This window comes from Dermacentor albipictus, chromosome 10, assembly GCF_038994185.2.
Source record: "Dermacentor albipictus isolate Rhodes 1998 colony chromosome 10, USDA_Dalb.pri_finalv2, whole genome shotgun sequence".
In the NCBI taxonomy this organism is placed as follows: Eukaryota; Metazoa; Arthropoda; class Arachnida; order Ixodida; family Ixodidae; genus Dermacentor; species Dermacentor albipictus.
The window spans coordinates 7478728-7504799 of NC_091830.1; the positions used below are offsets into that span (position 1 = coordinate 7478728).

Here is a 26072-nt window from a genome sequence, read left to right on the forward strand (position 1 = left end):
CAGAGAAGCATGCTTGGTATCAGCCAGCAAGGCAACCTACGTCAGAGTCCCAAAATCTTTCTTTGAGATCATTATCAATCATTATAAATGAGTTACCTTGCATTTCCCTTACTCAAATAGACAACAACTTCTCTGCAGCATTCTTTAGCCAATATTATACCATTCTTTAGTTAGGTCACATTTTACTGGCTTCCAAGCTGCAGGTCAGCTAGGAGTTTGTATGGTTTAACATGTTGCTTTTTAGCGCAAAAACTCTGAAAAAGCAAGACAGTGACAGGCGAAACGAAAGGAAAGACGAGCGCTATACAGTTGCAGCGGTGGAAACTGACTGTGTGGGTGCCCCAAAGTGGCCGTATGATTAATTCTGGTGTTTAACGTGCCCGAACGACTATCTGATATAAGACACGGTGCGATGTAGGACTCTAGAATAACTTTGATCCCCTAGGGTTCTATAATGTGCACCCAATGCACGGCACAGGGGCGTTTTTTGCATTTCACCCCTCTCGAAATACGGCCACAATTGGCGGGACCTGATCCTGTGACCTTGTGCTTAGCGGCACGATGCCCTAGTCACTAAGCAACCTCAGTGGGTCAGTGGCCGTACGAGTACAACCAGGTTGTTGGCAATGAATCATCACTGAGACCTGTAGCACTTAGAACTTGCTCGTGCAGCTTCACTATCTTGATGTATCAGTCGCTCAGAGTGGCGTACAACTGTGAAGGATTTTCTTTGGCAGCACCTTTGACAATATGGCCAACACCAAAACTTGCTTACCTGACAATGGGAGATATGCATTTTTCAGAGTGAATTTCTTGCACAGGACTCAGGTCCCATGAGCTCCATAGCCTGCAGAGATTGTGCACACAAGGCAACAGTGCAACAATGACTGCAATAAAACTGTATACTAGCTGCACTGGCAGGCACGGGCAGACACGGAATCAAGCATGGAGCAGCAACTATAAAGTCCTGGCAACTCGCTGCAATCACCAGTGCACTTGAGCAAATTGACTTTTTCATTCTGCCAAATTAGATAATTAGACTTAATTAATTAAGCAATTTATCAAATATTATGTTTAGATGTAAGTGTCGGCGAGAAAATTGTAGAGCAACATGAAAAACTCGCCAATACAGCTTTCTGTTGCTCAATATGTGCTACATAAAAGTGTTTTTCCGAGTGTGGAAGAAGCCCACGAATACACGCAAAGAAAAACTTTCATGCAAGGAAACATGACACTCTTCACCAAATTATAATATCTGACAAGTTGATTAGTTAATTAAGACTAATTATCTAATTTGGCAGAAGAAAAAAAATTTAGTATCTCCAAGCGATGGCAAACAACATAACCTTTCTTCTGTCCAGCTAGATGGAATTTCCATATTTTAATACTCTGGCTAAAGTTAGATGGGACACCCTGTATAATGCATTACAATATTTCTGTGAACACAACTGACAACAAAAATTCAAGTGCAAAGTGGAGGCTTGGGATATTTGTGAACTGTGCCTTTGAGTGCGTCTGCACGGCAATGTCTCAGCACTGCAGTGAAGCCCCCACCATGCTTCAGCAGTGGGCACTGGCGATCAAGCACATATAAAACAAAATGTTTCTGGAGCATGGCCCTTGCTGGCAATTGTGCCAGTTTCTTTTTTTCTAATATTCGAATGTAACATTCTTTCCGATTGCTATATGCAACACGTTACATATTAATTTAGGCCACTACGAAAGTAAAAGGTCACTGTTGTGCTTACCATCGGCAAGTTGTTTTTTCATCAACTTTCATTTCCCTTTATCTTATCATTTCTATACTTCAATCAAAACCACAAATAACTTCACCTATGCTACCAGTAGGGAAGCTCTCTTAAGTAACAAAGGACCTAATAAAGAAATGACAAAGAATGAAAGTGTCCAACTCGAGAGATAAGATAGAATTCACAGAACTACCAAAACTGATCAATAAGTGCTTTCCCTGGTTTCATATAGCTGTGACTAACAAAAATCAGGCCTCTGAGTTCCCCTTCTCTGTCACACAAAGCCTGGTGTTCCAAGAGGTCAAACATTCAATCAACTCACTTCAGTTCATTTTCAAATTCGTTCTCGCTAGCAAATAAAAGTTCTCGGGACGTAGTTTATCAACTATTTGGCCAGGGAGAACTGCAAAACCAGCAAATGTATGTTGGACTCAAGTCTGAAACGGTAACCAGCAACCCGCACAAGAAAGCGGCCGTTCCAGTAAAAAAATTCAGAAGGCTGTAATCCACCGCTGGCCAACCTACCGAATGCACCCATCCTCACAGCCGGCAGCGAGCACGTTAATGGAGGTGCCCTCGGGAGCAGCAGAGTAGCAGACGGCTCCAATGGCCACGTCTGTGCTCAGCTGTCCCACGCGGGCACCATTGATGGTGTGAACTCGAAGACAACTGCCAGCAGAGCCTGCAAAACATCGAAATCAAGGAAAGTGGAAGAGGCATCTCATAAGCTTGCCAGAAGCAGATAAGAATTTTCAGGACAAGTGTATAAGTTTGTCGATGCTCAAAAGACAATTAAAAAAAATGTTTGAAAGCATAACAGAGGACACACCTGTATGTCCCCTAACTTTGCCTATGCCTACTTACTGCGCTTCAATGTTCTTTACGCTTGCTTTACTTAACAAGTTGGAGCCCTTTCTTATATAGCCAATTACAGATTTTTCAGATGAGCATTTTTTTCGAACAAGCCTGATAATCTGGACGCCTTCACAGCACCACCACATGCCTCAGAGAACCAATGTATTAGGAAGACTGAAATTTCGGATAGTGAAAGCCTCCGGCAGCCAAATTTCCCGACTTTTTGCCGTGACTGCAGGTCCAAAACAGCATTAGTTGAAGCCACCACTGCTGCCATTTTGATTACTCACAGTCTTAAACCAACACTTTTGCACTCCAATCTGCTGGCAGCCATAGTCGTTTGTGGTGTCGTTAAGCCTGTCAGCTTCGACATTCACTATTAAGCTTCCTGCTCTTAGAAGCCGTGTTTTTCATTTAAAGTATTCGCCGCTGTGGGCAATGGCACCGACTCCACCTTAATTATCCTCGTCAACGGCGTCGAAGCCCAGAAAGCATCTCAAGGATCTAAAGCATTGCATTATGCTGGTGCTCTAAAGTCAGCATCGCCCCAATACAGCAGTGTAATGCGGTCAATCATACGCTATGTACTGCGGTGAAGCATACGAGGAGTGCAAAGGGGCCACTGTTATGGGACATGTGTTCCTAAAATGTGTCCCGCCATCTCCTGTCACAGTACAAGCACCTAGATGCCTAATAACTAATAGGTGTACTAATAGGCAGGCCTTTTGGACGTGGCTGCAGTGATTTGAGCCCTTGAGGGGCAGTTAAAGGCATGCATTCATGTTTTCAGCCAGCCTGATTTTTCACACGTTTTCATGGTTTCCATGGTCTCTAGGGAGTCCAAAAAATTGGGCGCTAAGTGTAGTACTTTTAACGCCCCTGCATTGCCATGCAAAAAGGAGTAACCAACACCACTGCAAAGTGACTAATCCCCATGCATTCAGAACATTAAACTTGACACTTTCACCACAACTCCAGAAAGTGGATGGCAGCATTTAATTTTTAATGAATTAGTCACCATGCTTCACTGACACTCCTCACTGATTTCCAAAATAACATTGTAACCAAGATTCCAATGACTACTCAAACACACTACTGTGAAGGTGCATTGTTTAAGTAATTCCTGGTCATAAGAACTACTGAAGAGCATTATTAAAACACAGTGTCTTCTTTTGGTCGAAGGGCAGCACTGTCCTCCACAAGTGAAGTCAAAGAAGTTTGAGCCAAGGGCAATTTATGAATGTGGGGGTTAACCTACTCCTTTTACTATGATTTCAACAAATGGAAAAGACTGGCACAAACACTTTGAACACATTGAATCACTCATCAGCCCTCTAAAACACTCGGAAATTTTGAACTCATTTAACGGATCTATAAAAAATAATAATACCACTAGCCAAGGCAGACTCGGCTGTTGCCAGTACATTCTTATTCATGTCCACACATAGAGAGTACTGAAATTAGTTGGTTTCCACATGCTGGACACTTTCATGGGAAAGAACAGAAATCAACAAGCACTTTCTGTTCTGGTCTCTTCTTTCATGAACTGTGAAACTTTCGACCATTCAGTGGAACTCTTCATCCCAATACATTACAGAATCAACACTTTCCACAAAAAAACTATGGACTTGTGACGTTCTTGGTTGCTGGCGTCATGTCTTGCCAATATTCACATGTGAAAACATGGCGCAAGTAAACAATTCAATCACGACCAAAGTCTTCCCACTGTTTTTTGCCTACTTTTCACAAGACCTGACAAAAATGGTATGCCCTCTGCTATGAGAGTTAACTGTAGCACAACTCTTGCTACACTGCAAAAAGATGCATCATCTCTAGAGGGAGACAAAACAACTTAGCATTTGACCACAGAATTGATCACGGTTTACGCAAAATAGATTCCACTGCATTCACATAAGGCCTGACTCAAAAGGCGCAAACAGTTCGCAATGCAGACACACAAAAATGATGATTTCTGTCTACCTTCAGTGGTCTCTACAGTGGCAACATCTCCAAGAGTGCTGCTAATGCAAGCCAGTACAATGGGTGAGCTCCCGGCAATCAATGTGCGAACGTACTCGAGCCTGCAACAAAAGTGAATGATAGTTATTAATAGAACCTCAAGATAAACTCGCAAAACTTCTTGTGGCACTTAACCTCATAAATGCATCCAATGGTAAAAGGATTTTTGCTCGCCTACTAGGTACTTTGTGAAAGATATAATTGTCACTGGAAGGACACACACTGCATTGCCACTTACGCAGTGCAATGGCTGCATATATGGAACATCCAGTTTCCTGCATGACTCGGAGGTTGGATTCTCTAACTGTTGATTTCTCATTAGCTTAGCTTTTGAGTTCCTTGTACACTTATAGCTATATACAATTAAACCTTGATATAGTGAAGTTGGTAAAATCGGCAATTCGCTTCATTAAATCGAAATTTTGTTATGTTTTTAAGTTTTCTTACGTGGAAGGGGTCGCAATATTTTCCGAGTTATCAGGTAACCACAAAAAAAAGGAAATTCGAATGAGAAAAAAGAAATTTGTTTTTGAGAGTCGGCGACAAAAGATACGCTTTCATGCCATGCCAACAACATCTTTACATCGACGGCAGGAAGCGAAGCCAGCCATACTTTCGTATTCACAGCATCCCCACGACTGATAGTGCCACCCCCAATGGGACGATGCAATCATGAAAAGCACTGGCATCGAGGAGCATATTTTTCGTCTGCCTCTCGCTTTAATGCGTCCCCAAAACTCGAGATTACGCAACCTCCAGTACTAAACATGCAAGAAGACAGTGCACATGATACCAGGCCATCTCAGCACACCCACTATTTGCACATGTAGCAGATTAGTACCTCAAAAAATGGGTGAGCGGCCTGCGTATGCGCTCGCTGACAGCCATGCAAACCGATGAGGGTAGCTACAGGGGCTTGTTGGTACGGCATACCTTATTTTGTTGTAGCGCAAGCTGAACAAGGACAACAGCTGGGTGTGTCAGATGTGCCTTTCTGTTGCCCTTGTTCAGCTTGCACTACAACAAAATAAGACATGCCGTACCAACAAGCCCCTGCAGCTACCCTCATCGACTTCATTTCTCGTTCAACGGGCTCTTCAGCGCTGCATGTGTCAGATGTGCCTTTCTGTTGTCCTTGTTCAGCTTGCGCTACAACAAAAAGCATTGCTGGCCTTGCTAGAAAGGGAGATGCACAGCAACCTGTGCCCCAGCCATTCACACGTGCTTGATTGCATTCCTCTGCTCCCTTTTCCCTTGCTCAAGTGGGGAAAGGCAGCATACATCAAGCAACCATCCTTCTCCGCTCAGTCTTACATTCTTCCGCTTCCACCCTAAGCATACAGTCAGAGACAGTGATGTGGGCACGGCAGGATCTTATTGCACTTGGGACTTTATATAGAACATGATGCTGCTCTGCTCCGACAATCACTCTTGGTCATGGGTGCGGAATTTGAGAGTGCGTTCGCAAGCGGCCGCTTGTAATTCAACTATTTGACCACATAAGTCAGCGGAATTTTCCATTTATTGTCTCGATATTCCTTCGCTGCATTAGTGAAATGTCATAACATAAAAAGTTTGTATAAATACACTTTGTTATATTGAAGTTCTAAATACATCGTGTTCTATGCACAAGAAGTTATAACATGTTATACTGAAGTTCCTTATATTGAGGTTTAACTGTATTCATGTACGTGGGATCCACATGGCTACAGCACTCCTTTAAAGTCTTGTCTCATCTATCAAGCCATACATTTTCCCCAAGTCCAATCAATGAAGACCAGGATTCCTCATATCCTGTTCTCTTCTATCTTAAATATGCTACAAGTATCCAAAAATGTTAGTAGTGCTGATAAACTGGCTAGCTGGTTTCGAGATTCTTGATTCGTGTCGCCGGGACGATAGAATCGGAACACAAACAGAAGTTGACATCGCAAACGCTGGGTATCTGGTGGCATCGCAAAGAAACAAAAGGAGTATGTCAGCCAGAGGATGAGTGGCACACATGTGCAGTAATAATGCTGTACGTATTATGATGTATAAACTTAGCTTAAGTTAATTTCAGTTGCAGTGAGTAGCATTTGCAATGTTTGCGCCTCCTCTTTGTGTCCCATTTCTATCAGGCTGATAAGATAAATGAAGAAGCAAAAGTCTTAAGCTGCCAACTAGCCCGGGCTAACTGCGTTAACAGTCGGCTTGTAAAGCCAGGCAAGTTACAATCTCCACCTGTTGAGATCCCAGGCAATGCAGGATCCATCGCGACTGGTTGTGACCACCAACCCAAAGGCTGTACAAACTTCAACCCTCGTGACCGCATCTGTGTGACCTAGCAAACAAGTGGGCCGAGAAGGGTGCTCCACCTGTAAAAGGCAATGAAGTACATGTACGCACATTTTTCACTGCGGCGTTAGTGTAACGATGTCCAGTGAGTACAAAAGTCAACCATGTTGGTTTCAAGAGGATGCGTGCTTGCATATTCTGTACCATCTAAGAAGCAATGCTATTGGTCCTGATGATGGTTGAGCATGTGACAAATGTTAGCTATCAAGCAGCCATTCATTTACAGTAATAACAAAAACACAATGCAGATTTTTTGCACGCACTAGTTGCCGGTACAGAAAATTCTCCCCACTGCATTTTTAACCCTGCTCAAAAACTAACTTCACTTTTTTTTTCTTATCCCCAATATCACCTTTCAAAATTTAATGAGCTTTACAACCAGGTGTATTAACTTTGTGAGAAAGCCAATGTCCTAATACTTCTTGGAAAAATTGTGAAAATAAGCACCAGCAAAAAAAGAAAAAGAAAGTGCAGGAAAGGAGAAAGGAGCTGACAGTATAAAGTGATTGACCAGTTCAAATAATTAGTTTACATCTCGCTAAGTCAAGAAGTAACTTTTCAGAAAAACACCCTTTAATCCACAAGTTCTCTCGTAAAGAAGGTGTACAAAATTCATTGCCTTCTTTTTTTATTCCAGCAAACTAATGCACATTACATCCAGATGCAAAATATATATTAACACATGCAGTTTATTCCTTCTATTCACTGAAAATAATAATGAAAGACATACGCTCCTGTAAAAAGCGACTTTCCCTCAGTGCATGTGTACAGTTTAAGCATAATTATTTGAATGGATGACAAGGAGTAATCATCATCATCAGCCTCTTTTATGTCCACTGCAGGATGGTGGTCTCTCCCTGCAATCTCCAAACGTCCCTGTTCTGTGCCAACTGATTCCAACATGCACCTGCCAATTTCCCAATTTCATCACCCCACCTAGTTTTCTGCCGTCCTCAACTGCGCTCCCCTTCTCTCGGCACCTATCCCGTAACTCTAATGGTCTACCAGTTATTCATGTATCCCCCCTACACTCCTTGACCACGCAGTGCCTCTATGACTGCTGGTATCTCTAGTGAATCCAATGTCTTTCATAATCTATGAAAGCCATATAGAGAGGTTGATTGTACTATGCGGATTTCTCCCTTATCTGACTGATGACATGGATGCAATCCATTGTAGAGCATCCATTCCTGAAGCCAGCCTGTTCTCTTGGTTGACTGAAGTCAAGTGTTGCCCTTATTCTATTGGAAATTATTTTGATGAACAATTTATACAATACTGAAAGTAAGCTAATGGGCCTATAAGGAGTAGAAAGGAACACAAGGAGTACAAAGCACCAATAAATGTGCTGACATGCCAAAAGTGAAACGCACTGCTCATCTCCATCAAGCAAGCTGACTAAAAAACTAAGCTCTAATAATTTAGACGAAGACACATGGAACAGGTGAGCACACGCACTTGTCCTCATCTGTTCCATGTGTCTTTGTGTAATCTATTCATGCTAAGTTTTCCTGTCAACATGTCAGACCAACTGGCCCCCAACTGCGAGTCCTTCCGTCAATCAAAGCAGAAAATGTGGTTGGACAAGTATGGCTCCCCCCCCCCATCTTTGGTAATACTTCTTACCTACAGACAACTAGTACAAGTACAGCTCAAGATTGGCAAAGAGGTAAACTACACCACTTTGCTCAACATTCTCCATTAGATTGATTGATTGATTGATTGATTGATTGATTGATTGATTGATTGATTGATTGATTGATTGATTGATTGATTGATTGATTGATTGATTTTCCTAAAGCAACACAGGGTAGATTCTGCCCAAATCGAAATGCAGCCATCACGGCATGTGAAAGCCACTGAGCCACAGTCTTCATACCTTCGAGTTTGCAAGCTTGATTTCATGCGCAGTCAGAAGACCTGAAGCATATCCTACGAAGACAAGTGGGCAGCCAGGGGCTGTGGCACATGTTGACACCTGAGGCAAAAGAATTAGTCCACATAATGTCAGAATGCACATTCTCTAAAAACAAATGCACATTATCTTGAATTCTGCGTTTGTAAACACAACCAACAGAGTACTTGTGCAAAAAACTTCTTTTTTTGTGATATGGTAGGCTTCTCACATTTCTCTAGCATGCTCTTTCTTCGCCTATATATACACCATCCAAACGATTAAGCTTTCCATAAAGTCCACATTCAGCACCAATGTGCACACATCATGGTGTGTCAATTACATGTTTTTTTCACTACCAAGTCTACTGACACCAAGAAGTATGCAATTTATCCATTCCTACAGTACATATAAAAATAGCACAGGACCTCCAGTTTTGCTATCACCTGCACCTGGCCTGATGTGACGTTCAAGCTACAAGCCTACCTATTCCTGCTAAGTTGATGTGACGCTCGAGCTACAAGCTTGCCTGTTCCTGCTAAGTTAGGTCTCCATCTTCGATAGAAGTAGCGCCTTTCCAGATCTCTGCACGTAACCCAATCTAAAGGTAATTTCACCTCATCATGAAAACCAAGAAGTCAGCAGTTTAGGTTATGTGGCTGCCCTTTTCTTAATTCGCAAGTGTGCATTTATGCATCGCATGTTTTTCCACATTCAGAAGGACTAGCTGTTGCACTAGTTGATCTGACATACTGACTGGAAAACTAAGCGCAAATAAATTAGACAAGAACACATAGAACAGATGAGGACAACTGCTTGCCTTCGTCTGTTCTTGGTGTCCTTGTGTAATTTTTTCGCACTTAGTTTTCCAGTTAACGTGCCCAATTAAAAAAATAATTAAATTGTGGGGTTCTACATGCTGAAACCACGATCTCATAATGAGGCACACCGTAGTGGGGGACTCCGGAAATTTGGACCACCTGGGGTTCTTTAACGTGCACCTAAATGTATGTACACGGGTGTTTTTGCATTTCACCCCCATCAAAATGCGGCCGTCGTAGCTGGGATTAAATTCCATGACCTCATGCTTAGCAGCCTGACACCATAGCCACTAAGCAACCGCGACAAGTTCAACATGCCAAATTAATGGCAGCACCAATTGCAGTTCACATGAAGACAACGCCCCGCACATGCTGGGGCTTGTCTCTTGCGCATGGTTTCATCACAAGAACCACTATGTTTTCGTTTTCATAAAACAGGCAAACTGTGCTCATATGCTACGACTGTAAAATAGGCTACGTTGCCATTAGCTTAGCAATGTGCCTCATGGGAAAGCCAGCTTTACAATAATAAAAAAGGTTTACCTTTCCTGTCAGTGAGAAAATGGCAGTTTTCAGAGAGTCTGGTAAACTATACTTTTACTGCTACAGCAAATAATTGATATTAAAATGTATTGTATCAATTTGTAGAACATGGAATGTGCTTTCTAATGGTATTACATTAAAGCGAACATTTATTAGCAATTATTTGAAAAAATTATTTAACAAAAGATCTGTTACGAAAACGTGAAAACTCCATAGAAGCACGGATGCTGCTTAACACCAAGAGAACATTAAAAAATTCCGAAATATACATTTCGAAAAAGAAGGCTAGATACAACATTCCTGTGAATATAAGCACTGTAAATGTAGAAGTTCTTTATATACAAAGGAAAATGTTAGCCCTGGTGGCTATCGTGCTCGTGCGGCACTAACAAACCTTGCACGGCAATGCGGAGCGCCTTCTTGCACAAAACTACACTCTTTGTGCCACCACCGGCAAGCGGTCCTACTCAAACAATGTTGACACCCTGCAAATAAGAGCTGTGACCTTTAGAACACACCAGATATATTTAGATCTGAGCACAGCAACGATGAAACAATTCGGAGTAGAAAACCGAAACCTGCCGGCAGATACCTGTTGACGTTCCGGGGGCTATTTGACACAATTTCACCGCCTGTGCTAAAGTCTAACGAATCAAAATCATCTTCAGAGTCTGTGCTGCTACCACAATAAAAAAAATTCTGATGCAGACTCATCAGAATCGGTCAAAATTCGCCGTTTTCGAAGGGCATCTGCGCGCGACGTTGACGCTAGCTATACAAAAGTGCCCCGCGCACTACAATATTTGAATTTGAAACATCAATAGCAGGCTATCGATGGATATAGGTGCAGATAAGAATGTGTTAAATGATGGAAGGTGGGATAGCCAAGAATGCACGGTAACAGCACATTGTTCATGAGCACATCCATGCACCCACCATGTCACCGGGGCATGGTGAAAGCAACGGTTGGGCTGGCTCATCCTTCTGCAGCTTGAGCCGAACAAAGCCATCTGCATGCTGCCATGACACAAGCGCTGTGCTCTGGATGTACGTCTGTAGAGCAGCCTTTGAGCTTCCTGAAACAATGGGAAGAGAGCAAAATTGGTCAAGGAACCAATCTATGTTTAAGTTTAGTTTCCTACAATGAAATCACCAACCGATTTTTTGGACGCCCGATTTTTCAGACCTGCTTGATTATTCGGCTTTCCCCACACGGTACCACCTACTCCATGAAACCAACATAACATATAATAGCTACCAAAATTTCGCCCACCACGTGATGCGTCGATCAATTTTTTTTTTTGCTGATCCTCACACACAATGCGGCAAACATAGCAGCCGTGAACAAAGTTGTTGCCATTCAAGTTGTTGACTATTTCCTCACATTTGGTGTCGAGCTGATCCATTTGCCCTTAACATGTTCTGCACTACAGACTACACCAGAGATGGGTGTGAGATCATGTGCTCAGCTGGACTGGTAGCTGTGTGTGAGCTTGGGCACACAAAACCCACAGCATGGTTGCGCAAGCGATCAGGCAACCACCCAGTCAATCTGCACATGCACTTTCTACACGCAATGGCATGCGCTAACGTGTGTGGGCTAAAGTGCCGAACTGAATTTGTGAAACATAGCCTAAACTGACAGCGTCACGGTGCCAACGTCACATGCACAATATTATCTGCTCTTTGCGACAAAACATGAAGCACATCAGGCTGTGCAAGAGACGAACATGAAATGCAACTCACCCCCCATGACCTCGGCCATCACGAAACTTCAAGCAGATATTACTTTAATGAAGCACAATATAGAGAAAAATCCTGCAAACAAATTCTATGCCATGCTGGCATTATAAAAACAATGACACTGATTTTATAGCTGACATTTGTTTGTTTTTTCATATTATTGTGGCCCCATCAGTTTCTGACTGTGCTATCTAGAGGAAATGTGGTGGCAGCTCCTTTGAGAGCAAAGGGCAAATGGAAATGCCAAGATATGGAGAGTATGGGCTGTCTTCAATGTGGCTTAGCCTAAAACATGACTGGGCTCTTGTTGCAAAGATGTAGTGGCATGCTGCAGGAAACGGGACAACAAAAGACAAAAGAAAGCATGAGTGCCAACTTCCAACTAAATTTTACTGTGGTATGCACAGGATTTTATACTGGTTCACAAAAAATAGTACAGGCAAGGTGGCAAAAGAACTTCAGCAATGAAAACTACGAATTTGAACACAATCACGATTGCGGAAATGAAGCTTTCTTGGAATTAAATACTGATAACTGTACTGATGATGTACAATTGAAACTGATGCACACTGAGCGCCGAGCTTCTAATCTTTATCCCTACCTTCACAACCCACCATTTCTACAGTTTACATTTAATATTAAGCATACATTCTGGCAAGAATTGTGTTCTAATGAAGAATTCTTGCATAATATTATAGCAAAAGGGGCACAGCCTTAGTAGGCACTAAAGCTGCGTGACAGACAGAACAGTTATTGCAAGCCACGTTTTCAAAGCGTACCAACTGTCCCAGAAAGCTGCCGATCCAAAGCTTCCATTTCACAACATTCCCATGTATGCAAGAGCCCTTCAACACCATCATTTCCATGTTCGTAGCGGGAGATGTTTAAAGCACGGTGGCCATGACCTGTTTCCAACGACTGGTCGCTTTCAAGCACTCTCACAGTGCAGTGTACATTTGGCTGGTTGAAACTGAGCACTCGAAGCACATTCATCTGGTTCATACAGAGCACTGCATTACAGCTCAGAGTATTTGGAGGCATTCTCATCTTTGAGCTTGGAGTGCCACAAAGGTCGACAGAACTCAGATTACATTACTCCTCCAACTACTCTGGGAGCAGCTGTCAGCTCGGCCATGCTATCTCTAGATCTACAGTCGAGAGGCCTCCACATCGCTAAAACCAAGTCAGAGCGTAATAAGGACCAGCACCATAAGGAAGACGTTGTTGGGCAATGCAATGATGACACGCTCTACTGTAAGAAGCTCCGTGGTGCTCAGTAAAGTAAACACTTTTTCTCAAAGCCAGGGTTGTCTTCCAGCTATGTCCGACCTACCGGAAGAGTGGCTGTAAGTGAGGAGCAGGCAGGAGTGTGCGGGCAGGCCCCAGACGTCGTTTGTGCGAAGTGACACCAGGTGGCTGACGGGGCTTTGATCCTTGTGGGTACTGCGCCACAGCACCAGCCGCGCAGCCGGCTTGCTGGGGCTCCCAACGTAGCTGCCCCAACGCAGCCCTCGCACCTCGGCCATGGCTGCCTGCCAACCGAGCCGAGGAAGAGTGCCGTGTGCCATTATGAGGGGAAACAACAAATCAGAAAAGTTCCGAGAGAGGGATTGTTCAAACGAAAGCTATGTTGCAAGCAGCAGAAGTGAATTTCCAACCTATCATAATATCCTGAGAAATGCCCCACCCCCGAAAGATAACCCATCCATGACTAAGCTCCTGGCTTGAAAAAACTGGATGTTACCCACCTAAAAGTTACCCACCAGATTCAATTTTCTCTCGATTTTAGGTGGGCACTCTCTCGGGAGTTCATGGTAGATGTCTGCAGTATGCATTATTTGAACTTAAGTGAAGTGTTCCCTTTCGTACTGGTGCACAGTATACAGCAGGCGTCAAAATATTATGGATTGTGAAATTTTTAAAAATTATTCAGGGCAGTTTGTACCATAGCCAGAAAAACTCCGCATTTTGTTCGGGTGTGCTTGTACAGGCAGCAAATATGAATACAGTAGAACTGTTAATGCAACTTCAGTTAGTTCAATATTTCTGATAATTAGATCCCCGTCCATGTCCATGTCCTTACTTGTCCGCGTCTTTTTTAGCGCAATTCCCTTCTTTAAGTATGTACGACCGACTCGCCCAACAACGTGCTCTCCCCAATTGAAGGTCCCGGATTAAAGACCCAGCCAGCGCCCATGCATTTCTATGGGCCCAAACTTTCATTATTTCAGTCCTAAAATTGACCTTCCCCAAATTATTAGAACTGGACAAGTCAGCACGCACGTGCCTGACCCCTATGATGACACTAATAGCGACCCATTTAGTGGCAGCGTCTGTCTAAACTGAGCTTATGAGACAGTGAATGCGTTGAACGCACGTCACCTCCCACTGGAAGCACTTATTTTTTACCTGTCCTAGGAACACTTTGAAGCAGTAACCGTACCTCATAATGTCTGATTATGATATTTATCCGATTCTAACATGCGGTTTTCCTCTTCAAGAAAATTGAGTCGAGAATCTCCTGTGTGGTGCAATGCGATACCAAAACCCAAAACCGCCTGCGTGGCATTTGTATGCTTTAGTGCATAACAACAATGTATTGCGGAAAAGCTGATTTAAAAAATTGTGAGGTGAAGCTGACTACATGAAACCAGTGGCCATTGTGCAACACACAGCAGCTTGGGCTAGTTGGAACATTACGTCGGGCCAATAGTACAAACTTGAGACAGGAACAGAGGAGGCAAGACACATAGTGCTTGAGTTGTCTTGCATCCTCTGTCCCTGTCTCAAGTTTGCACTATTGTTCCAACTTCATGCAACCGGCTGCCATTGTGCAACGCACATCAGGCCCTTGTCCATTTTTCTTGCTAGAAAATCAGGTGCACATTATATTTCTACTTTGTTTGGGAGCTTTAATGTCATTGCTGCATTAGTTTTCTACTTTAGACACATAGAAAACAGGCACGCACTTGATGCAGGGCGTGTTTAAATCTGGCAAATACTGCTAAATGAATCCGTAGTTTGTTCCAGCATTTTTTTTTTTTTCTGCATCCTTCATTCGACCCAACGGATAATTCAATCAGTATCTTCGATCCTGTCAGGGTCAAACTAATGGAAGTGTACTGTATCAGGCTGCATTGCCCAGTCTGTTAAAATATTCAGCTTTTTTATCAGATTCTGCAGTCCATAAACTTTTGACGTCAACTGTGCCTTCCCTCTAGAATACAGGGAAACATAGAGTAGAACACCTACTAAACTAAGCTTCTTGAAATTGCAATATTGGTGTTAGCTATCATCGAGTTGCGTTCTACTCTTGGTGACAGCCCTGTGTACAATTGACTTTCAGCAAGACCTATCAAGCATCCATAAAAGAAAAGTGTTACAAACACAGACTGGAAAGGAAGACAACAGGACAAGCACTAACTGCCAACAATTGGTTTTATTGTATGTGCCCAAATATATACCTTGAAAAGGAAGAGGAATATAGGGGAAAGGAAAGAGGGGGGAAAACGAAACTTCCAGTCGCACATGGATCTGAAGATAAAAACAATCGAATACATCATGATCAGTCCTGGAGGAATCTTTACTCCTTGTCGGTGAGGATGAGCGAAGGGGCACTGACATCACTGAAAAGTTTTCAAAAATTTTACAGGCGCGATTGTCTCGATACCTGCAAAGCGCGATTGTCTCTACACCTGCGCAGAACCTTGGTGTCTTGAAGAATCAGGGCACACCCGCAATGGGTGCAGTGAAAAACCAGATTGCTCCCGTTCTTATTCTTTACATTGTATGCAGGACTTTTAGATTTCTCCGGGACTACTCATGATGTATTCGATCGTTTTTATCATCAGACTCATGTGCAACTGAAAGTTTCATTCTCCCCCTCTTGCCCCCCCCCCACTTTCTTTTCAAAGTATATATTTTGCACACACAATAAAACCAATTGTTGGAAGTCAGCGCTTGTACTGTCTTGTTCCTTTCTAGTCCGTGTTTTTAGTGCTGTTTTCTTCAATGAATTCATACCAACAAGCTCACGTTCAGATACTTCTAATCTATCAAGCACAACTTTCATAAGCTTGCTAAGATGTCTGCCCATTGTTGGAAGAATGTAATCCATTCATCTTGTGAAGTGTTGGCCTCCTTTTCTTTTGCTTTTGAGTTTAACCAACATTACTTTTTTTTTTCCCCGCTTCAGTCAGTAGCACGCTTGATATGGCAAAAGAAAACCTGCCTCCATGCTGTTGCAGTTAAATATATAAATCCAACTAGCCTTGCACTTCCTCATTACTAATCGTCACTAGTCCTTCTAAATGGACAACCGCTTCATTGCACCAATCAAGCACGCACGTGATGAAGAAGTCCACAGAGGTTTGTGTGCAACATTCAATTAGAAAAGACACAAGTAGCGTGAGATGATAGCAGTTTCCTTCCATGAAGCGAGGCTTATCCCACAAGCTTCTTCCCCAAAGTTTTCCACAGCAACAGCTTCACTGTGTGCAATTATGCATACTTGCCTGGGCCGAAGAAGAGCTTGCAGCACCGCCCTGGTTACCAGCCAGGCTTAGCGTGACCAGTGGGTGCGGGCTACTGAACAGCTGCTTGGGCATCTGACCGTAGGTGCGGATCATGGTCTCCAATGCCATCTGTGACACCGTGTCATTGGCGACCGAGCTCACATCAACACCATAGTATGTCTGCATTGGGACAGACAACAGGAAAAATGCAACACAGAAGATTTAACTTGTGATAGGAAACTTCTGCTGCAGTTTTTATAAGATTACTTTGGTCTCTCTGCAAATAACAATAACAAATGCTTCACCAGAAAATGAACAGTGCAAAAGGTCTGAAAGATGCCTGGCAGTAAAGTACTGCAAAAGTTTGTAATCTGAACTTACTTTTTTAGCACTGCTTTGAAGTAACAATATAAAGTAGCGAGAAGGTAAGTTTTGGTTAAGCAACAAAAAAAGTTACATTTGTTTCTCATTGCATTTGGTTACTTACACCAGGTGATGAACTCTAACAAAGCAAAGCAGGTGTACAGTAGGCCCACTGTTAAAGGGAACACCTATTGAGTGTTTAGCTACCAACTACAGCTGAATTATGGCGTGAAGGCATACAAAATAGTACATTTAAATGCAAAGATGTCAGCGTAATGCATTCTGTCAGCCATTTTTTCTTTCTGCTAATAGAGTAGAAGTGTTTGTGTCATGATCACGTAGTATGAACTAGGTGTTTCCTTTAAGAGTACTTTTAAGAGACTGTACTTATAAGAACAGAAATTCATTAGTGTAGATGTTGAGATACAACATAACTTAGTGAAAGATGTAAAATGAAGTGAGAGATTGTTAGTAAAGGGCCAACTGTGCTTTTTGGTATGGGCGCACAAAAAATTGAATGTGTTTGTGCCACCTACTTAAACTGTTTACAGCATTAAACTTAAAATTCACACAGTGAGGCCACGAGTCCTTGAGTGGTGCACTGGAAGTCACCACATGCAGAAAGAAGAGCCATAAAAGCAAACAGAAGAGATGGCTCACAGCAGGATGGAAGACATTGATGGCCTCCTCTGCAGCCTTTCCCGTCTGCTTATAGCCAAAGACCAGGTCAATCCAGTGGCCTAAGTGCTCTGTCACATAGTCCGACTCCAGGGCTTGCCGGTGGATCAGGATGAAGAGGCGTGGGTCCCCGCGACACCAAGGAGGCAACAGCACGTCGGAGACGGATTCACCTGTCTGCCGCTTGCCATAGTCAAAACCTGCATCACAGCATTACAGCAATCTTGCATATGCAGTACATGTAAAGTAAAAAATCGTTAAACCGTGCCCGCTTAAACAGTAGTTTCGTTTTAAAAGTAGTAAAGTCAAATCCCTGACTCAGCGCCCATTGAACATAATGTGTTTTGTATCTGCATAAACAGTACCAGCTTATTGCGTACGTATCGGTTAACACGTAGTGTTTCCGCTTTTCATCGTGCAATCATGGCAGTGCGTTGTCCCCATTGGGCGGCCCGGCAGAACAACAAGCCTCAGAGATCAGAACAATGGCCTCCAAGTGCCCTGTGCATTTGCACATGAAACCACATCAACATCATTACAGTACCATGCCAGAGAGTGTTGTCGTGTCGTGCAAGCTAGGACTCTCGTCGCGCCGAAGCTTGGACAAATGACGCCGGGTGCTCAGCATAGAAGAAAATTTGGACATCGTTTGTGCTATGAAATGTGACACAAAGAAGTCTGCACTGGCACATGACAGGGATCTACCGTTGAATACGGTGTGTGGCATTTGGAATGCCACACACCGTAGTCGTTGCTGCTAGGCTGCCGCAGCATCAAATGAAAATAACACTTTTGTCATGCGAAGTGAATAAATACTGCACATTTTTGCCCTTTCATCGCACTCTCTGCGAGTTCTGTTTTTGACAGGTAAGTAGGTGATCTCATGCTATTTTGGTTAAGCAGTACTATCGTTTAGTAAGCACTTTTTCTGAGCTCTGGCCAACTACGGTTTAACGAGGTTTCACTGTATTTCAGTAGACTCCATTTAAGAGGAAAACAGAGTGCAATGTTTTGTGCTTATTAACGCGATAGCATTAGGGGCCCCATGTCGCACAAGATTTGGTGTCGGCATCGGTGGAGTTGTCCATGAGTCCATATATATTTAGGTATATGTATATGCCACGTCTTGCTATATGACATGCGGTATATGCAGGTTGTACTGCCACACCATTCTATCACTAAAATTGCTCATACCTTGTCATGCATATTTCACAAAGTTATTCCTTGGAATTTTGAGAATGACAGCCCACAAACAAATGTCATGAAACAAATAACCGACAGTGCATGTTTCTTATGTTAAATCTTCTCAGACTTAAATATTAAATGTGCGAAACAGCAACAGACACCTGAAAATTATGCAATTTCTTTGGCACGGCTGTGCACTACCTTCAGGATCAGCCCACGCAAGAGGCCACGTTTCTACCAGAAAGCTTGCCTTCGTGCATAGCGTTCACCGCCAGCGTTTCTCAGTAAACATTACGGTCACATAAGCTGCAGTTGCCGGAAGGCATGAGAAACAGTCAGAGACCTTCGAATGCTATTTCGTTCCGTTCTTAAAGGCGAAGCTAAAGCATCCTTCAAGTTTTTTTCTTAACATTTAAAAAGCAGCAATTTTCACTCACATTGTAATGTTGGCTCTGAAGCTGTTCTGTGGTACTGTACATGATGTTTCATTTGCAAGGTCAATATTTCACACCTGTGGCAAAAGTCACCATTTGAATATAATTCCAAAGCATCATATATTGCAAAATAGATGCATATATGATGCCAGCAAATGTGGCACACAGTGTTTATTGTCCACAGGATGAATAACTCACATACTGCAGCAAATTAATAAAAATTACGAGAATTAAGTTCTCATAGTAACTATGTTGTCTACAATATATGATATGCATTGAGGTAAATTAAACCGCCACCATTATTCCTAATGTGTCTTAAGTTCACTGCATGAAAAAGATTTCTCCTAAACATTTAGAATTACTCCCGTCCTGTGTCAACCAAACCCACTCGATGCTTCCAAATTTCCTAATCTCACCTCTCCATCTAACATTCTGATGCGCTCAACCATGCTTTCTTCTCCAACTAGCATCTACTCTCTAAGACTGAAAGATCACTGGTCATCTTTTTCATGCGTAACATAGCCTGTTTAACTCCATGTCTTCTCAGCTAGAATGTCATCTGCCTGCATTCTAACTCTTACCAATGCCGCAGTCTTTTTATCTCTCAACACTAAACTCATCATTTTTTCTTCTACTGCTCGTTGAGCAGTCCCTAGCTTCCATTCAACTTTCTTCGCTGGCCTGCAAGCTTCAGCGAACATTGGCAGAATACAGTGGTTATCTGGGTGAAAGACGCCATCTCAAAAATATGCAGAATGTAAGTGACAATCATACATATCTAATGCCATTGAAAATAAAGACCAGAACAGTCTTCAACCTCACCCTGCATGTTTACAAGGAACTCGGGCAGGAAGAAAAATTCGGGAATCAGTTCCTTGACGTCGGTTGTGGACTCGCTGCTTGCCAGTCTCCAGGTTGTGTGAACGCTGTGGAACGTGCGATCGGGAAGGTCAAACTGCTGGTCTGCACAAAAGAAAATCAAGAAAGGACAAGGTGGTTTGAATGTTTGACACCGTTGGGCTCCTGCAATACACTGAACCAACACAGTTATCTACAGTGTGTGAATAAGTGAAAAGAGGGTAAAGTAGGTTGTAAGCGACACTCAACGAAAACTGTCCACTAGCTACTACTTTAATTAAGAAAAGGCAAGTTTACCTTCCTCAGTTAAAACTCGTACAGAATTTTCAGAGCACTTCTGCCTTTCTGACATTTGTTGTCAATTTCGGTTGTTTCCTCTTTATTTCTTGTTTTTTTATCTTACATACTTTTCACTGTATAAAATTGTGACAGGCTTTCAATAAACCTTCAATTGAACAACAGCATTTGTACCACTATTACTTCCTCACTGTAACATGAACATACTCCAACTCAAATCGTCTGCCATTCTCGTCCACCATGATAAACAGGGCATGTTCACATTATAGAGAGGATTAAGGATGACTGTAAGGACTTTAGCATGCTAATTCGGTGGCTAAATAAGCATTACTCTAACTTGGCAATGCAAGCCAAGCATGTACCTTGGTAGGCAAGAAACATCTGGGTGAAAGGTGGCAGTCGGACCAGGAAGTGGAGCACTGTGCCGCTGTTGCTATAGTGCGAACCGTAGTGAAATGGACCCAGCCACGGATGCAGTCGCTCCGACGGAGCACTTGCCCGTTCCACACGAAAGTTGCGCCGGTAGTGCTCTTCGCGCGCTAGATCCTGCACGGCCATGGGACGCTCCAAGCACCTGGGCAAGTAACAAGACACCAAGCAGAACAGACACTGGCATAAGGATTTATAAGAGTTCCCAAGTCACTGCTCAATGGTCCTCTTTCAAGAACATTAGAGTGGTGTCCCTGCCTAATAAGCGCAGTCTGCGACAAGTTTAGCATGAGGCACTATTTGTTTGACAGGAACTGTGATTACTGCAAGGTAACATGAACACTTGACCACATTTCAGAAGTTATAGCTTTGCTTAAGCATTATACTCAATGATGAATTCTGCTGTAATTATTTTGCACAGTAACAGACTGCAAATTTATGAGTGAAAATAGCACACAAAAACATACCCAGACATTGAAAAGAACAACAATACACACACTAGTCAGTGCACCCATCCTTGTGCATATGCGTGTGTTTACAGGGTTGGAGGAGAGGGAATTGCACTCTGCTTGACAACTAAGTTTATAAATCAGTGCATACACAAAATGGCTCAGCTTTCAGTTCTACTCTGCTGCCTTAAGTAAGCAAAACAAACATTAAGTGATCCAGCTTTTAAAGAAAAATATTAAGGTACTGCGCTGGCATTTCTCAAACTGGACCCTGCAAGTGACACCAAACCACCATGAGTAACAATATTCACTGAGAGCCATTAGTACTAAAACATGCTGTTTGTTATTGAGGCATAGGACCAACAGAAAAAAAACAAGCAAGTCATGAAGTGCCAGTACATTATGTCACACTGAATGAAGCTTGCAGCAATGTACTACACCTGCGAGAAAAAAGTATGCAGACCACAGGCACACCAGGCAAACTGAATGTAATTATAATTCAGACACACAAAGTCAAATTGAAGAGACTGCAGTGGGAAGTTCGTAATGCCAGAGAGTAGTTCTCAATTTCAAATAACATTCACAGGCAAAAAAAAAGAAAATCTGGTTTATCACAGAATCCGTGGGACATCTAAATTTGCTCAGGGAGGTACTACTATGCTGTCCTACAACTGTACCAAGAAGCCAGTTGTCATTTTAGACAGCATAACACACTAGCATGCAATGTTTTCCATGTCACTCTGGGTACTCGTGACATTTTCAGGTTGTGGATTTACTAAACAGCGCACCTTATGATTTCCAACTTAAACATTTCACAAAATAAGAGCCTTAAGTCCTTATGACAAAATGCCACAATTGGCCGAAATAGTGGAAGTAGAACCTACCGAAAGCTGGCTGAATCCTGAAAGTTCAGTATGTCATCAGCATAGTTTGCAAGCACAAATGGGAACACCGGGTACTGCATGAGGTCATTGAATGAGCGGCCAGCCAGCTTGTTCAGCTGCGTAAGGTAGTCAAAGTTGCCCAGGCACCTCTCCTGCCATCGATGACTGAGCGATTCCAGCGATTCTGATGGCTCCAGATCCAGGTGAGGGCACTGCCACAGCTGGCGGCAGAATTCATTCCGATCCTGACAAAGAAAGAGAGGGGAAAAAAAGAGAGGCAAATGTCTATGTCAGGCTGCACTAAATTTCAGTTAAACATACTTTGGCTAGAATAAGTAGCAGTAATTAATCAGTGGGTAATGCTTATTTCATGCCTCTCGTGCTGATACAGTTTGCAGATGCACCTTCTAAAGAAAGAAAGATGGTTGCAGTATTTTTCTCCACTGTGTCTGTAAAACTACATATATCTGCAACACAGTGGCATTACAATAAAACAAAATGTTAGGCTACACTTATCTTACGGCTTTAAAGATGCCACAGCGAAACATTATATGTACAAGCCTGACTGACACTGGGTGGCAATCGAATTCTGCAAGAGCTCCTTACACAAGACTGCACTGTGGCAGCCCTCTGTGCTTCCGCGCTGAAAAACATGAAGATGCCAATGGTGAAAGAAGCCTCCTCCAATGTGATATCACAGAAATGAGAGAACTCTCTTCGAGTTGGACATCAATGTGTTTGCCACTGCCTTCTTAGATGGTCACTAACTGTAGTAATGAGAATCATCTTTCCTCCACAATGAAACTAAATTTGTCCATGCTGTGATTAGTTCTTTTACTTCAAATACGGAATTGTTATGAACTATAGCTGCAGCTATAGCACAGCAGAAAATTCAACAATCCAGGCTTGCCCTATTATGTCCTATCCAGCTCCACCTCTGCTCCTTGTGTCAAAGTGTTTCCAGTGCTGCTTTTTTCTTCTAAGATCATCATCATCATTGTTGTATTAATAATAATAATAGTAGTATTAACGTCCAACTACAGGACAAAGGCTTCTCCCAGCCATCTCTAACTCTTTCTGTTTCGTGTCCATCTGCAGACTTCCTAATCGGGTCACAACACCTAATTCTCTGTTGTCGTCACCTGCATTTCCCTTCTCTCAACACCTTTGTTACTTCAACAGGCCACCAACAGTTGCATAAAACAGTTGCCTGCTCAATGCACTGCGTGACCTGCCCAACTTCGTTTCTCTACTCTAGAAACAAGTGTTCAAGAATTTCACAAATGCTAAATGCCAGGTTGCCTATCGACCAACACCTAAGGGAGTGTCTGGCACACAGCAGTAATACAAGCCAAACACGTTGATGAGGCCATGATAAAGCACTACGAGAGCTGAATTGAACGAGAAGCTCACAACGCAACTAGTGGTTCACACTTGACTGTGCCCCTGTACACAGTGTCTAGCTAGCCTTGTGACCGTGGCTTAGTGCCAGCGGCCCAGTGTGTTCCCTTCCCCCTCATTCCCCAGAAGGAGCCACTTCTATCTCAATGAACATATATCTGATACCAACTTAAATTTCAATATCACCCCCTCATGTTTGCCCTCTAATACATGCTGCCACCTTCCAATTTCTTTGATGTTATGCCTATCGTGATGACAGACAAGAAACTTCACTGAAGAGTTGTAAAACTGCTAAACTAGCCAGGATGTAAAGTAAACATGATGCACTCTGTAAAAGTTACCTGTGTTGTGTGAAAGGCTAGCAGTGCAGTGACTCCATTGCGGAGGAAAAGTTCAAGCGCGTTGTCACGGAGCCGAAACCTTCGCAAGAGAACTTCCTGGACGTCCTTATAAGGCCACACCTCGTGCCTGGCTTCAACTTCGCCCAAGGATCCCTGAAGCATAAGTAAAACAGCAATCAGCAGTAAAAAAAAAGAAAAGAAAATGGAAAAAAAGGAAAAGAAAACCATGCCATACATGCACGTTTAATAATTTGCGAGCAATGCAACATAAACTTTTTTCAGCAAACTCAATGGCAACACTCAGTTTACTTTGATTTAACCTATCAAGTTCATTGGCCTGTTATTACAGATTGCTGACTACATCAAAACATATCTGCTGCAAGTAAGGTTTCTCATATCATGTATACCATACACTCAATGCAGGTTGAAGTAGATACTGAATTCAACCCAATCATCTCAATAATAATAATTGCCATTCTGCTTGTAAAAGTAAAGTACAGTTATTAATAATTACCAGTTCATCAGACCACACAGCGCACTATATCAAATACAAGAGGTGGGCAATATATATGAGCAAGACATATGAGCAATAATTAAGTGAACCAGTTCCCTTAGTTATTGCTCATAAGGCAGAAAAGCTCATCAGCGGACAGGCTCGTCGGACAATAAAGACGTTTATTCTCTCTCTCTCTTTCTCTCTCTCTCTCAACCAGTTCCTTGAAACTCACCTTGTATTTTCCGAGTTGGTCAGGCACGAACTGGAGACTGGTTTCGCCTGCGTTGAAGTAGATATGAAGAAAACTCTCCCTACTACAACAATTTCACTACAGTACTGATAACATGGGGAACAGAATTTCTGATGGCTTACCAAGCAGTACTTCTCCAGGCATGTCTGACGAGGGGCAGATCTTGATGCATTTGCAAGTGTGGCTGCGAGAAATTTGTCAGTGAGGGAGCAGAAGGGAAGAAGCTAAACACGTAAGTTTTTAATATGAGTCAGACTCACGTGATCCTTTCGTTGATGTACAGATGGTGCAAGAAGGCGGCAGACTCCATGCGCGACGTGTCCGTGTCGTAGAGAAAGTGCAGAGGGGGCAACGTCACCTTCTGGCCTGAACAACAATAATCAAGCACGACTTGTCAACACTGAATGTTCATCATGCCAATGTAGTGGTTCAATTTAAGAGACAGCTTGAATTCCTATCCTTGCCTTTCAATTACATGGGAAAGACAGAAAATGCTCTAATTAGACAACTGCTGAATCAATTTAGGGATAAAAAAAAGGCAACTTATAGGAATTTCGAAAGCAGTTTCTTGATTTAAGTCCTCAAAATTTTCAGAAAACAGAGCAAAGCACCGAAGTGTGAGAAGATAGGTGTGTGAATAGCACCTACACTTCTTGCAGTACTTTGGCGATTCATAGTAAGCTTCGTTACAGCGCAACACAAGACAGGGACAAAAGAAGGAATAAAACGGCGGCACGGCGCTGGCCCAACTTGCCGTCTTGATGCATTTTGGTGCTTTGCACTGCACTCACGCCATAAACTTAGACCAACTTGCCAAAATTTTTATCCTCAATTTCAGAAAAATTGGCAGAAATATAAGATGCTAAAAGTATTGAGGTGCCTAGTTTGGTAGCTTTCTAATTCTCCAGCAGAAAGGAGATGTCGCAATTATGAAACTGTATCTAACAGAGTGTCCAAAGCAGATGAAATTGATTTATCGCATTTGACTTCAGAATCTTATTAAAAGGTTAATACAGAATTTCCTGCTAGGAAATATCTGCTAGGAAACCTAAGCACCAACTTGACCAAGAAGTCCTCTTGTTAACACAGAAGATTTGTGAAGCTCTCGTAGTCAAAGCAACAACTTTGTGTAAGCTAAGTTAATGTGCTCGTTTCGTCTGCTTTACACTTGTACATCTATCAGTGTGTTTTACAGTTTATAGAATTGTTAGACCTGCTTTTGTTGCAGTGTTAGAGCTTTTAAATCTGTATCTGCAATTTCATTAAAACTTTTTGACTGCCATAACATTTTAAAGAAAATTAATATTTATGGCCTAAATACAGGTATCTCCTCCCAATTCATTAGAATATGAACATTTCTTTTAAAGGTACCAAATTTAATTGAAGTTGCTTCAGCAGCTGAGAGGCGCGACTTGGACCCTCAATTCAACACAACAGCCAATTTACAGTGCCATATTTTTTGCAAGTCAAGGTGTAAACAGTTCATGTATACCACAATTATCAGTACAGCAAATGTAATTAATGCATCATATT

At 42.5% G+C, this 26072-nt stretch overlaps 1 protein-coding gene across 2 annotated transcripts in view; it reads right to left on the reverse strand.

Moving 5' to 3' along the window:
* Positions 1-26072, reverse strand: part of mv (lysosomal-trafficking regulator mauve) — a 107480-nt gene that overhangs the window by 4158 nt on the left and 77250 nt on the right. For both annotated transcript variants that reach the window (XM_070527738.1, XM_070527739.1), the window contains 16 exons: positions 24800-24905; positions 24662-24723; positions 24522-24568; positions 23794-23946; positions 22052-22296; positions 20652-20863; positions 19957-20097; positions 17498-17715; positions 16471-16654; positions 13294-13488; positions 11154-11293; positions 8839-8937; positions 6846-6979; positions 4584-4684; positions 2274-2430; positions 776-847 (listed from right to left, as the gene is read on the reverse strand). In XM_070527738.1, the coding sequence (XP_070383839.1) occupies positions 776-847; positions 2274-2430; positions 4584-4684; positions 6846-6979; positions 8839-8937; positions 11154-11293; positions 13294-13488; positions 16471-16654; positions 17498-17715; positions 19957-20097; positions 20652-20863; positions 22052-22296; positions 23794-23946; positions 24522-24568; positions 24662-24723; positions 24800-24905 (2266 nt within the window). The remainder of the gene's footprint in view (positions 1-775; positions 848-2273; positions 2431-4583; positions 4685-6845; positions 6980-8838; positions 8938-11153; positions 11294-13293; positions 13489-16470; positions 16655-17497; positions 17716-19956; positions 20098-20651; positions 20864-22051; positions 22297-23793; positions 23947-24521; positions 24569-24661; positions 24724-24799; positions 24906-26072) is intronic.